General features: G+C 41.7%; 2 protein-coding genes across 7 annotated transcripts; both read right to left on the bottom strand.

The window, feature by feature from the left end:
* Nucleotides 1-857: 857 nt before the first annotated feature.
* Nucleotides 858-7,670, bottom strand: LOC118371965 (serine/arginine-rich splicing factor 10-like). Of its 6 annotated transcripts, none has more exons than XM_035757649.2 (7): nt 7,480-7,629; nt 6,696-6,897; nt 6,164-6,502; nt 5,663-5,765; nt 5,267-5,432; nt 5,101-5,157; nt 858-2,820 (listed from the first exon to the last, which is right to left on the bottom strand). In XM_035757649.2, exons 3-7 carry the CDS (start codon nt 6,191-6,193, stop codon nt 2,547-2,549), a joined length of 630 nt encoding a protein of 209 aa, XP_035613542.1. In that variant the 5' UTR covers nt 6,194-6,502; nt 6,696-6,897; nt 7,480-7,629; the 3' UTR covers nt 858-2,546. The 6 variants fall into 6 exon arrangements, with proteins under 6 accessions (XP_035613542.1, XP_035613543.1, XP_035613544.1 ...); XM_035757650.2 differs by having other exon boundaries at nt 6,696-6,819; nt 7,480-7,525; XM_035757651.2 differs by lacking the exon at nt 7,480-7,629 and adding an exon at nt 7,306-7,464 and having other exon boundaries at nt 6,696-6,819.
* A 2,568-nt stretch (nt 7,671-10,238) lies between these two features.
* On the bottom strand, nt 10,239-12,755 carry LOC118371967 (fatty acid-binding protein, liver-like). The gene is made up of 4 exons (XM_035757655.2): nt 12,606-12,755; nt 12,321-12,493; nt 10,616-10,705; nt 10,239-10,403 (listed from the first exon to the last, which is right to left on the bottom strand). Exons 1-4 carry the CDS (start codon nt 12,670-12,672, stop codon nt 10,353-10,355), a joined length of 381 nt encoding a protein of 126 aa, XP_035613548.1. The 5' UTR covers nt 12,673-12,755; the 3' UTR covers nt 10,239-10,352.
* Nucleotides 12,756-12,987: the final 232 nt, after the last annotated feature.

Here is a 12,987-nt window from a genome sequence, read left to right as displayed (position 1 = left end):
AGGCTATATTGTTACTGATGGTTGTTCTATGGAATAATGCACATATCAAGCTTTAGAACATCTGATCTCAAACGGAGGAACTATTTGAGAACGTGAACAAAAAATAGTGTTATACGACTTTTAACACCCACGCTTGCAGTTGATATGGTGACCTAACCTTACACATTCAATTTTGTGAAATAATTATTTTTACGAGTATATAAATGTACCAAAACAAAAATATTGGGATCAAATGGAACATGTAAGCTATTGAGTGGAGTATTTGATGCATGTTGGTTTTCCCGTTGTGCCAACTCAGTTCAAAGTTTGCAGGTTCACAGCAAAAATGTTCTTCTTTCTTTCTCATTTTACCCATCCAATTTCAGTGTTGATTTTGATTGAATTTGTTTGATTAAAACAGAGAAGCCAAAATAAGATTTAGTATGACCTCCCTAATCAAGTGTGTATGGTATTAGTATTCTATTGGTATTGTGTATAGTGATATTACAGAATCAAAGACATTGCAAGACAAGGGGGCCACTATGCTTTTAGAATGCACCTCAAATAAAATAAATAAAAATCTAAATTAAATAAAATGTTGATTTGAGGCACAAACTAAAAGCATAGTGGCCCCCTTGTCTTGCAATGTCTTTGATTCATTAAGAATGTCTGTGTATGGTTGCACATTGTATAGCATTTTAAACATTATCCCCACATGCAAAAATGCCAGCAGACTTAGTGAAACAATGTCTGAGAATGCCCACCAAACTGGACAACATTTTAAATAGGTCCTCCAGTGATTTTTTAAAAATGTATACTGTTGAAAAGTGATATCTGAAGTATAAACAGTGCACACACTAAAGTATAAAAAAATGACATTGAGCAAAATAGTTTTTTTTAGTAACAACTGCAAACGTCAAGAAGGGAACATCAAATAAAATATGATCGGTCACGTACACACATTTTGCAGATGTTATCGTGGGTGTAGCTAAATGCTTATGTTCCTAGTGCCAACAGTGCAGCAATAGAGGAACAACAATGAACAAACTAGTAAATCAGGTGATAAATTAGCTTAAAAGGTGCATTAAAAGAAGCATTTATTACTCTCCAAGAAAATTGTTGCATAAACGGTAGAGCATAACTGACATATTTGGAAGGAAGACTACACTTCGTTGTTTTAGGAAAAAACAAGCATATAGAATAATACAAGCCATCACAAGAACCATTTAGCAAAGTATGGAGTATTAACAAAGCGAAGGATCAAGGTCCTGAAATGTCAAAACATACAGCAGGCCATGTACAAACCATCGCCAACTTGATCAAATTTAGAAACCTTCAGAGTTGATATTTGAAGCTACTGACATGGCTACCAGAATTTATTAAATCAAATAGGACAAGCCAATGTAACATGGGCCTATCTATCGCTGAACAAATCGTAAACAAATGTTGTTAGAAAATGAACAGTGCTACCGTAGTGGCTCTTTCACAGGCCACTGGTATGTTTCACTAGGAAACCAACAAAACCAAATTAAAGTTTTCCTTGCAAACGTTTTCCGTTTGGAGTAAACTTTTTGGACTAATGATTACACCCCAGGTAACTTCCACTTCAAGCATACCAACTGAAAGCTGGGGCCTAATGTACTTGACAGGAAAGTGAAAGTAAGGATTTTAGCGACAAGGGCAGGGATTCAATCCGATTACCGTTTCAAGGCAATGTTCCCGCATTCACGGTAAACAATGATTGGATTGAATCACGGTACTCGATCTTGGCCTATACAGTATTTCTAGCCCTGTCTTCTGAAAGGAATAACGCTGATACACAGTGCGCAAAACATTAGGAACACTTGCTCTTCCCAGGAGACTGACCAGGTGAAAGCTATGATCCCTTATTGATGTCACTTGTTAAATCCACTTCAATCAGTGTAGATGAAGGGGAGGAGACAGGTTAAAGAAGGATTTTTAAGCCTCAAGATAATTGAGACATGGATTGAGTATGTGTGCCATTCAAGGGATGAAGATTTAAGTGCCTTTGAACGGGGTATGGTAGTTGGTGCCAGGCGCATCGGTTTGAATGTATCAAGAACTGCAATGTTGCTGGGTTTTTCACACAACCGTTTCCTGTTTGTATCAAGAATGGTCCACCATTCCAAGGACATCCAGACAACTTCACACAACTGTGGGAAGAATTGGAGTCAACATGGGCTATCAACACTTTGTAAAGTCCATGCCCAGATGAATTGAGGCTGTTCTGAGGGCAAATAGGGGGGGGAATTCAATATTAGGAAGCTATTCCTAATGTTTCGTACACTCAGTGTATTGGATATAATGACTAGAAACAGAGGGTGTGTAAATATAAAAAAGGTGACATTTCTGGGACTGATTTAAACAGGATATCGTGTTTCTATTTATTCATCCATTAAAAAATAACAAAAAAAAAGAAACAAAAAACTACAAAGGAAGATCATTTTTACAAACCAACCAACAACCGTTCCATGAACATTCAATTATCCAGCAAGCCATTTTGGACACAACTACAGTCAAAAGTGTCCCCCTGACTTGCACCCTGTCTAGGACCTGGAACGAGAACGGGACCGTGAGAGGGAGCAAGAATGCGAGCGGGACGGGGAGTGCATACGAGACGACACATCGTCCTGTGGCTCATAGCCACCGGGTGCTGGGTGGAAATCGCCACCTCGTGGGCTCAGGGACTTAGAGCGGGAACGAGACTTTCCTCTGGACTCCCTCTGGGCCCTGGGCCTGGAGTGAGAAGGGGAGCGGGATTGGCTGTGCGGGGAATGCCCAGGAGGGGGTCGTCGGTGGTCACGTGGGTGGGGTCGGTGCCTGTATGAAGAACAAACCATTGGATTATTACACTGAACAAAAATATAAAACTACTAAGATTTTACTGAGTAACAGTTCATATAAGGAAATCAGACAATTGAAATGAATTCATTAGGCCCTAATCTATGGACTTCACATGACTGGGAATACAGATATTATTCTGTTGGTCACTAGGGTTGCAAAAGGTCAAACTTTCTGGTAAATTTATGTACATTTTCCATGGGAAGTTAAGCCAGGGAATTTTGCTTAAATTCATTAAAAAAAGTTCTACACCCGTTCATACAAGATGATCCAGAGCACTCCAAACATGCTCAACAGGTGACATAGGCAGGCCATGTAAGAACTAGGACATTCAGTAATTGTATACAGATCCTTGCGACATGGGGTTGTGCATTACGAGGTGATGGCAGAGGATGAATGGTACGACAATGGGCCTCAGGATCTAGTCACAGTATCTATGTAAAATGAAAATGACATTGATAAAATGCAATTGTGTTCATTGTCCTTAGCATATGCCTGCCCATACCATAACCTCACTCCTTTCCCAACATTGACATCAGCAAACCGCACGCCCACACGACGCCATACACGCTGTCTGTAAGTTGAAACTGGGGTTCATCAGTGAACAGCACACTTCACCAGCGTGCCAGTGGCTATTGAAGTTGAGAATTTGCCCACCGAATAACACATCCTAGATCTGAATGAATTAAATAGTCTTATTAAATACTTTTTTCATTACATAGCACATTCAACTGACAACAAAATCACGCAAAAATTATCAATGGAAATCAAATTTATCAACCCATGGAGGTCTGGATTTGGAGTCACACTCAAAATTAAAGTGGAAAACCACACTACAGGCTGATCCTTTGATGTAATGTCCTTAAAACAAGTCCTTAAAACAAGTCAAAATGAGGCTCAGTAGTGTGTGGGCCTCCACATGCCTGTATGACCTCCCTACAACGCCTGGGCATGCTCCTGATGAGGTGGCGGATGGTCTCCTGAGGGATCTCCTCCCAGACCTGGACTAAAGCATCCGCCAACTCCTGGACAGTCTGTGGTGCAACATGGCGTTGGTGGATGGAGCGAGACATGTCCCAGATGTGCTTAATTGGATTCAGGTCTGGGGAAGGTGCAGGCCAGTCCATAGCATCAATGCCTTCAACTGCTGACACTCCAGCCACATGAGGTGTAGCATTGTCTTGCATTAGGAGGAACCCAGGGCCAACCGCACCAGCATATGGTCTCACAAGGGGTCTGAGGATCTCATCTCGGTACCTAATGGCAGTCAGGCTACCTCTGGCGAGCACATGGAGGGCTGTGCGGCCCCCCAAAGAAATGCCACTCCACACCATGACTGACCCACCGCCAACCGGTCATGCTGGAGGATGTTGCAGGCAGCAGAACGTTCTCCACGGCGTCTCCAGACTGTCACATGTGCTCAGTGTGAACCTGCTTTCATGTGTGAAGAGCACAAGGAGCCAGTGGCGAATTTGCCAATCTTGGTGTTCTCTTGGCAAATGCCAAACGTCCTGCACGGTGTTGGGCTGTAAGTACAACCCCCACCTGTGGACGTCGGGCCCTCATACCACCCTCATGGAGTCTGTTTCTGACCGTTTGTGCAGACACATGCACATTTGTGGCCTGCTGGAGGTCATTTTGCAGGGCTCTGGCAGTGCTCCTCCTTGCACAAAGGCGGAGGTAGCGGTCCTGCTGCTGGGTTGTTGGCCTCCTCCACGTCTCCTGATGTCCTGGCCTGTCTCCTGGTAGCGCCTCCATGCTCTGGACACTAAGCTGACAGACACAGCAAACCTTCTTGCCACAGCTCACATTGATGTCCCATCCTGGATGAGCTGCACTACCTGAGCCACTTGTTGTTGTGGACTCCGTCTCATGCTACCACTAGAGTGAAAGCACCGCCAGCATTCAAAAGTGACCAAAACATCAGCCAGGAAGCATAGGAACTGAGAAGTGTTCTGTGGTCACCACCTGCAGAACCACTCCTTTATTGGGGGTGTCTTGCTAATTGCCTATAATTTCCACCTGTTGTCTATTCCATTTGCACAACAGCATGTGCAATTTATTGTCAATCAGTGTTGCTTCCTAAGTGGACAGTTTGATTTCACAGAAGTGTGATTGACTTGGAGTTACATTGTGTTGTTTAAGTGTTACCTTTATTTTTTTGAGCAGTGTATAAGAATTGTATCTTTGTGTTCATCTGACTCTGGGGAAGTAGATAAATGGCTTCATTGCCATAATCCCAGAGTATCAAGGACCTACCGGTCGTTTTCCGGACTCCTGCTTCTTCCTCTACCACCGTACATCCTTCCACGGGAGCTGGGTAACAAAACGTCAATCAGAATGTAATCAACAGACTGACATTTTGTATAAGCTTTGCAATCTTATTTGAAGCATGCTAGCTGGAGAACACTGGAAAGGCCCTTACTCTCTGGGACTCTCAGAGCGTCTGGGCCGGCGATCGTAGGATGGGCTGCGTGACCTGCGTCTTTGGTAGCTACGGCTGCGAGAACGCCTACGACGACTGTCCCGATCATCATGCCGCGAAGAGCTGCGCGAAGATCCCCCCTCCTTTCCTTTCATCTGATTGGGTGCTGTGATGGAAAAAAAGGGGGTTTGGGAGAAGAGAGAAACCCACCAAGCAAACACAGTACACAGTGGTTTAGCTTTCCTTGAAAAGGTATTGCAGTTGGACCACGTGAGATCGAAAACATCTATTTGAATTTACAGCTGAAAGTAACATCAGTAAATCACAAACAAGAAATTCTGCTTGATACTGTAGTGTTACTTCATGAAACACAGGACATTTGTGAAACTGCCTTACTCTTTCGGTCTCCCTGCGCAAACTGGATTTCAATCTGTCGGCCACACACCCACTTCCTGTCCAGGTTGTGAAGAGCATCTTCAGCGTCGCGCACATCTTCAAACTTGCTGAGCTGTTAAGGTTCTTACGTGTGGTCTTATGTGGCTACATTCTTTTCAGCAATACTGTTGTAATACAATGCATCTTCTGCCACTTAATCGAAATGGAAGCCATATTGGCTGACAGCATAAAGCAAAGCTTAGGTTCTGGAACACATTTTATGACAATGTTGTGTTCTTCTCAAGATTGAAGATGAGGCAAACATGTTTCAATAATATGTCTCTTATTTGATGGCTTGCACTGAGGAAACAATACCGTTTCAGTTTCAAATTATATTATCGAATGCAAAATATATTGATAAGAGTAACAATTTCTTAGTTCAATTAAGAATCAAATTTTCACATTGGCTATTTGATTGATTTTCATGTAATATTTGTTGATTCATTTTTTTTGTGAGGATACAAAAGAATTCAGGTTTGTTACCTTAAACATGCTTGACTTTGACTTTCATCTTGATCTTTAAGCTCTTTAATCGCCTCCCAGAAGAACTTGGGTTTCCTGCTTGTCTTTGCCCTTTAATCTCTTCCCTTTTCCTCTTTCTTTTGATGACATATCCAAGCCTTGACTCCGTCCCCTCTTTTTCCTCTTTGTCTCTTCAAGCTTTAAATTCTCTTTCAACCTTTCCCTCTCTCTGTTTCTTGCATCCTGGCGGTCTTTTGCAGCTTGTCTTTAGATCTACTCTACACCGGACATTCTTACTCTTTCTCCAGGCTCCACAACAACTGGATGCCTTTACATTTTCTGGGGCAACAGAGAAATGTAAGTTAGATATTAAAAAGTACTTAATTGTGTACATACAGAATGCAAAGTCACACCAATCAATCATACAACCAAGCCTTACTGCTTAAGACATTATCTGAGAGAAAACATGTTATCTTACAACATTCAAAATTAAGCCAATTATAAGAGAAAAGACAGATTTCATAATTCTCACTTTAGAAGGGAAAGGATATTGAATATATGCAAATCCTCTTGGTCGGCGTGAATAGAAGTCAAGTGGAATGTAGACGTCTACTACTGGCCCATAACGACCAAACTCACGGCGCAAATCCTCAGGCCTGATGATAGAAATGTCACTTCAATGACCAGGAGGAAAAGTAGCACCACCAAAGGAGCCACAGACAGACCGGTGGCTTCTGTTGGGCAATACGATGACACTTCTTTGCATGAAAACTGACACAATTTAAACTTTGTCTATGCATAACTCACACACTCTGAAATGTACCTTACATCCATGAATGGATAACGCTAATAGAACAATCACCCGTGTGTAGGCCTATGTAGTGTTCTCTTCGCAAACAAAATACCTTACAGATAGGCCAACTTACATCCCCCCTATAACTTCGTCTTTTTTTGCCATTTAACGTTATATTCTAATTTGGTTAAACTATGTAGTAGGGTAACTGTTTTAAAACGTAAGTGTAGAACGGAAGCTATAGCTAACGTTAGCTAGCCTGTTAGGACGATTGAAACAAGTTTGTCCAAATGTTTATGGTTAGTAATTTTTTCTTGGTTTATGACTTGATTTTAGCCAGTGGGTCTACCTTGCACAACTGTAGGGCCAAGCCACAATCGTCTTTGATCAGGCAGAATCGCGTGGCGAGCAGACTAGCATTGGCCTAATGACGTTAGTTAACGTTAGCTTGGGGTATAGAATTCTGACCTTATTTGACCGCAAGGAACTGGGGCCGGGGAAATATGTTCAAATATGGACTCACCTGGATTCATCGGAAATGTTTCTGATGAAAAGAGATGTATTTGGAGGTCGCAAATATCTGGCCATGCTAAAAAAAAATATATAAAGCAAGAATGCAGCTTTACATCAAATATTTTCGCTCTCTGTTTTGGGTTTAACAGAAAAGTATTTCTCGTTGTAGAGCTGTGTGGAAAACCGAATGCGCAGGCGCATACTTTACTTCGCGGATTCGTGAAAGCACGAACATAAATTTAGTGCCATCTACTGTTATGGCGCGTTATCACACCCAGCAGAGGAAACGTGACGTATAAAGAATTGAACTCTCAGGCCAATCCGACTATTACATAGGCTACCTATCATTATGATGTAAACTCCATGTAGTTTGGACATAGCCTTTGAAAATTATCATCACATCTAGAATCATTAACTGGTTGCATTTGACCATTGTTACTTTTTTCTCCATTAGTGCATTATTTTATCATTTAGTCATCAAAGTCTGGCATTCTCTGGATTGATGGTGCTTTCAAGACAATTGGGAACACGGGGGGAAACCTCTAGAAAGACGCCCAAGTTCCCGAATCTGATGACTGTTCAAACCGAGTTAGAGTTCCCAGTTGTTTTGAAGGCGGCAGAAGTCATGCTGGAATGACAGCATGCCCAATGTATTCAACCTTTTCTGGCGCATGGTGTTGTGTGTGAATGCTTATCCTTTTAAGCATGGCCCTTAAACCCAGACTTGGACCACACACCCTCTCCACCTAATAACAGGCAGGGGAAGAAAAATAGTGATTGCATTGCAACGCTTGCAGTTTTTTATTAAACCTTTATTTAACCAGGTAGGCTAGTTGAGAAAAAGTTCAGTTACAACTGCGACCTGGCGAATATAAAGCAAAGCAGTGCGACACAAACAACAACACAGCGTTACACATGGAATAAACAAACATACAGTCAATAACACAATTGAGAAAAAAAAGTCTATATACAGTGTGTGCAAATGAGGTAAGATAAGGGCAGTAAGGCAATAAATAGGCCATAGTGGTGAAATAATTACAATATAGCAATTAAACACTGGAGTGATAGATGTGCAGAAGATGAATGTGCAAGTAGAGATACTGGGGTGCAAAGGAGAAGAAAAAAAATAACAGTATGGGGATGAGGTAGTTGGATGGGCTATTTACAGTTGGGCTATGTATAGGTGAAGTGATCTGTGAGCTGCTCTTACAGCTGGTGCTAAAATTTAGTGAGGGAGATATGGGTCTCCAGCTTAAGTGATTTTTGCAATTCATTCCAGTCATTGGCAGCAGAGAACTGTAAGGAAAGGCGGCCAAAGGGAGGAAATGGCTTTGGGGGTGACCAGTGAAATATACCTGCTGGAGCGCGTGCTACGGGTGGGTGCTGCTATAGTGACCAGTGAGCTGAGATAAGGTGGGGCTTTAGCCAGCAGAGACTTGTAGATGACCTGGAGCCAGTGGGTTTGGTGACGAATATGAAGCGAGGCCCAGCCAACGAGAGCATACAGGTCGCAGTGGTGGGTAGAATATGGGGCTTTGGTGACCAAAGCCCAATCAGTTGGCAACTGATTCCTTCCAAACCAATCACTGTTGATTTCCAACTTGTTGTGTAATGTTTAAATCCAATGGCCGATGAGCACTGATATGTTTTATCTATCATTTATTTTCATATGACAAGGATTTGCCAGTAGATTGTCAATGTGATTCATGATGATAACTGCTTGTCAAGGTAGATAGCTAAGATTTTGAAAGTATGATGTTGACATGATCTGTCCAAAAAAAAGCTACGGTAGATATAACGTGATTTGACATTATCTTATCTGTGGGGGATGGTCACTTCTAATGTAAATGTTTGGCAGTACGCAAGGGGGCTTGAACTTTGTAGCTCGCCCTGTAGATCTTGCAGCGACATAGTGTCCCCATGAGTGACAGAACACTGAGTCAATCACGGGGCAATAAGATAAGATTACCTCCACCACAGAAAGCACTGAGTTAGGCTGAAACACCTGAAATTTGGAGCTGCCTTGTATGTGACTTTATTAACTCAACATTTTATCAATGGAAAATCCACAGTGGGCACTGGTCAAAAGCAGTGCACTACATAGGGAATAGGGTGCCATTTGGGACTTACACACAGTCAGTGTGAATTCAGTCACAAATGTTGATTGGTATAATGTAAAATGCCTCTCCTCTAAATTGTTCTTGTCAGGATGAAGATGACGATGTGACCATGAGTTTTTGCTTTCCCCCATTAGGATTAATTGAAATTGTTGAGGAATTTTATTTTCTTTCTTTTTTTTAAATGATAAAATCCAGATAAAATATTAAATAAACACAATTATGAGCTGGTCATTTATGTCTACATTTGCTAGTTAATGATGAGGTGAAAACATGATCCCACAAGTTTACATTTGTTGCTGAGTACTACAATGATGGCAGATTATTCAATAACCACAAGGTGTCAGGAAAAGCCATCCATTTTGTATTGGTTTTGTTAGGGAAGTACATTTTTTTTATTTTTTACCTTTATTTAACCAGGCAAGTCAGTTAAGAACATATTCTTATTTTCAATGACGGCCTGGGAACAGTGGGTTAACTGCCTGTTCAGGGGCAGAACGACAGATTTGTACCTTGTCAGCTCGGGGGTTTGAACTCGCAACCTTCCGGTTACTAGGTCAATGCTCTAACCACTAGGCTACGCTGCTGCCCCGGCTTTGGGGCCTTTAAAATGCATGTGTCCAAATTAGACATAAAATGAGCAGATGCAATGTCAAGTCATTTGTCATTTTAATGTAATATTTTATAGCTATTATATTACCTGAAATAAAAGGTAATTTAAATTAATTAATTGAACATGTAATCCTTGTCTCTGTGGCTTTAGAGATCAGACTCTCTTGCTTATCCTGGTGAGGGTTGTTGAGGCCGCAGTGATAGTCTGTAAAAAAATGGGAAAGAGGACAGTCACTAACACAGAACAACATGAATGAACAACCACAGATTGAGTCAGACTGGCAATTCATTGTTATTTATTTTTTGAGGGGCAGTGCTACTGTAATTGGAGACCAACTGCTAGGACATTTGGACAAAGTGCATCCAATTAAGTGTATTTTACAACATAAAATATAGAAGTGGAGGGATGCCCTTTACCTCAACCATGTTTTCCCCTTGGATTTCTCGGATATGGGAGAACTTCTCTGTGTCGCAGATGAGCTTCCCATCCTCCAGTCTGGCAGTACACTATGGGTCAGAGAGTAAACACAAAACACTCACACACCCTGCTGCAGCTGCACCTATGTCTACACTACCGTTCAAAAGTCTGGGGTCACTTAGAAATGTCCTTGTTTTCCATGAAAACATACATGAAATGAGTTGCAAAATGAATTGGAAATATAGTCAAGATGTTGACAAGGTTATAAATAATGCTTTTTCATTGAAATAATAATTGTGTCCTTAAAACTTTGCTTTCGTCAAAGAATCCTCCATTTGCAGCAAGTATAGCCTTGCAGACCTTTGGCATTCTAGTTGTCATTCTGAAGAGATTTCACCCCATGCTTCCTGAAGCAGCTCCCATGAATTGGATTGGCTTGATGGGCACTTCTTACGTACCATACAGTCAAGCTGCTCCTACAACAGCTCAATAGGGTTGAGATCCGATGACTGTGCTGGCCACTCCATTATAGACAGAATACCAGCTGACTGCTTCTTCCCTAAATAGTTCTTGCATAGTTTGGGTCATTTTCCTGTCGTAGGAGGAAATTGGCTCCAATTAAGTGCCGTCCACAGGGTATGACATGACGTTGTAAAATAGAGGGATAGCCTTCCTTCTTCAAGACCCCTTTTACCCTGTACAAATCTCCCACTTTCCCACCACCCAATAACCCCCAGACCATCACATTGCCTCCACCCTGCTTGACAGATGGCATCAAGCACTCCTCCTGCATATTTGAAAATGTTCTGTGTCTCACGAATATTCTTCTTTGTGATCCAAACACCTCAAACTTAAAGTGTTATTGACAGACAAATCTTTCCCAATCTTCCTCTGTCCAGCATCTATGTTCTTTGGCCCATCGTAATCTTTTATTTTTATTGGCCAGTGTGAGATATGGCCTGTTCTTTGCAACTCTGGCTAGAAGGCCATCATCCTGGAGTCACCTCTTCACTGTTGACGTTGAGACTGGTGTTTTGAGGGTACTATTTAATAAAGCTTCCAGTTGGAGACTTGTGAGCCGTCTGTTTGTCAAACTAGACACACTAATGTACTTGTCCTCTTGCTCAGTTGTGCACCGGGGCCTCCCACTCCTCTTTCTATTCTGGTTAGAGCCAGTTTGTGGTGGAGTACACAGCGAGTACAAGGGAGTAGTACACAGCGCTGTATGAGATGTTCAGTTTCTTGGCAATTTCTTGCATGGAAAAGCCTTAATTTCTCAGAACAAGAATAGACTGACGAGTTTCAGAAGAAAGTTCTTTGTTTCTGGTCATTTTGAGCCTGTAATCAAACCCACAAATGTTGATGCTCCAGATACTCAACTAGTCTAAAGAAGGCCAGTTTTATTGCTTCTTTAATTAGCACAACAGTTTTGTTTCTAATGATCTTCTAATGATTTTAAAATGATACATGTGGATTAGCAAATACAACGTGCCATTGGAACACAGGAGTGATGGTTGCTTTTCTTTCAAAAACAAGGACATTTCTAAGTGTTCCCAAAGTTTTGAACAGTAGTGTATATCAAACTAGAGCAAAGGAGATGGACACATAGCACCATGCAAATAAACAAAGCTTTGTGATGCTCTTCACACTCTCATGGCAATAGGTCCATGCACGTCACATACCATTTCATGATTGATAAATTACCTTAAACTTTCTCCCATCCATGGCAGTGATTTCTGCCTCCTTCCCTATAGTGAATGAGTTGGTGACAGTACGGAGGGGAGTCTCAACTCTGATGGTGAAGTCGTCGCCCTTCTGCTCAATTATTGTCGTTGGCTTGACACCCTTGATCATTTTGATCAACATCTCAGGGACAGCTGAAGAACATAATTGCGACATAAAACATAACCATTATTGACAAAGTTCTAGAACACAATACTGCCATTAAACACACTGAGATGGTTGTAAGAAATGTATGTGAGTTCTCACCCATTGCTTTAAGAAACTCTTCATGGTTCTCCTGACTGTGGATTTTCCATTTTCCATTGAATGCCATGTCCAGCTCAGTATTGGGATTAGCAGCAGGCAGTTGTTCAAACTAAAGGCAAATGGATGGAAAGTCCAATGGTTGTGACAAGTGTCTTTATTAAGAAAGCACTCTCTCCTCCCTCTTCTCCCCCACACACACTGGTCGTTGCCATGTTAGGGATTTTGTCTCCCTGTTATTCAGGTATTTCCTCATGCCACAGTGACCTGTGGGAGGGCCATGCCCTCATTGCCCAGTGTTCATCAGGCAATATTTACTTAATGCAACATCCAAAGTCCTACTAAAAATACACAGCCCCTGAAGTTGAGTGGAAACATTCATGGC

Source organism: Oncorhynchus keta, chromosome 19 (assembly GCF_023373465.1).
Source record: "Oncorhynchus keta strain PuntledgeMale-10-30-2019 chromosome 19, Oket_V2, whole genome shotgun sequence".
NCBI classification, from domain to species: Eukaryota; Metazoa; Chordata; class Actinopteri; order Salmoniformes; family Salmonidae; genus Oncorhynchus; species Oncorhynchus keta.
This window is presented reverse-complemented; position numbering and strand designations above follow the sequence as displayed.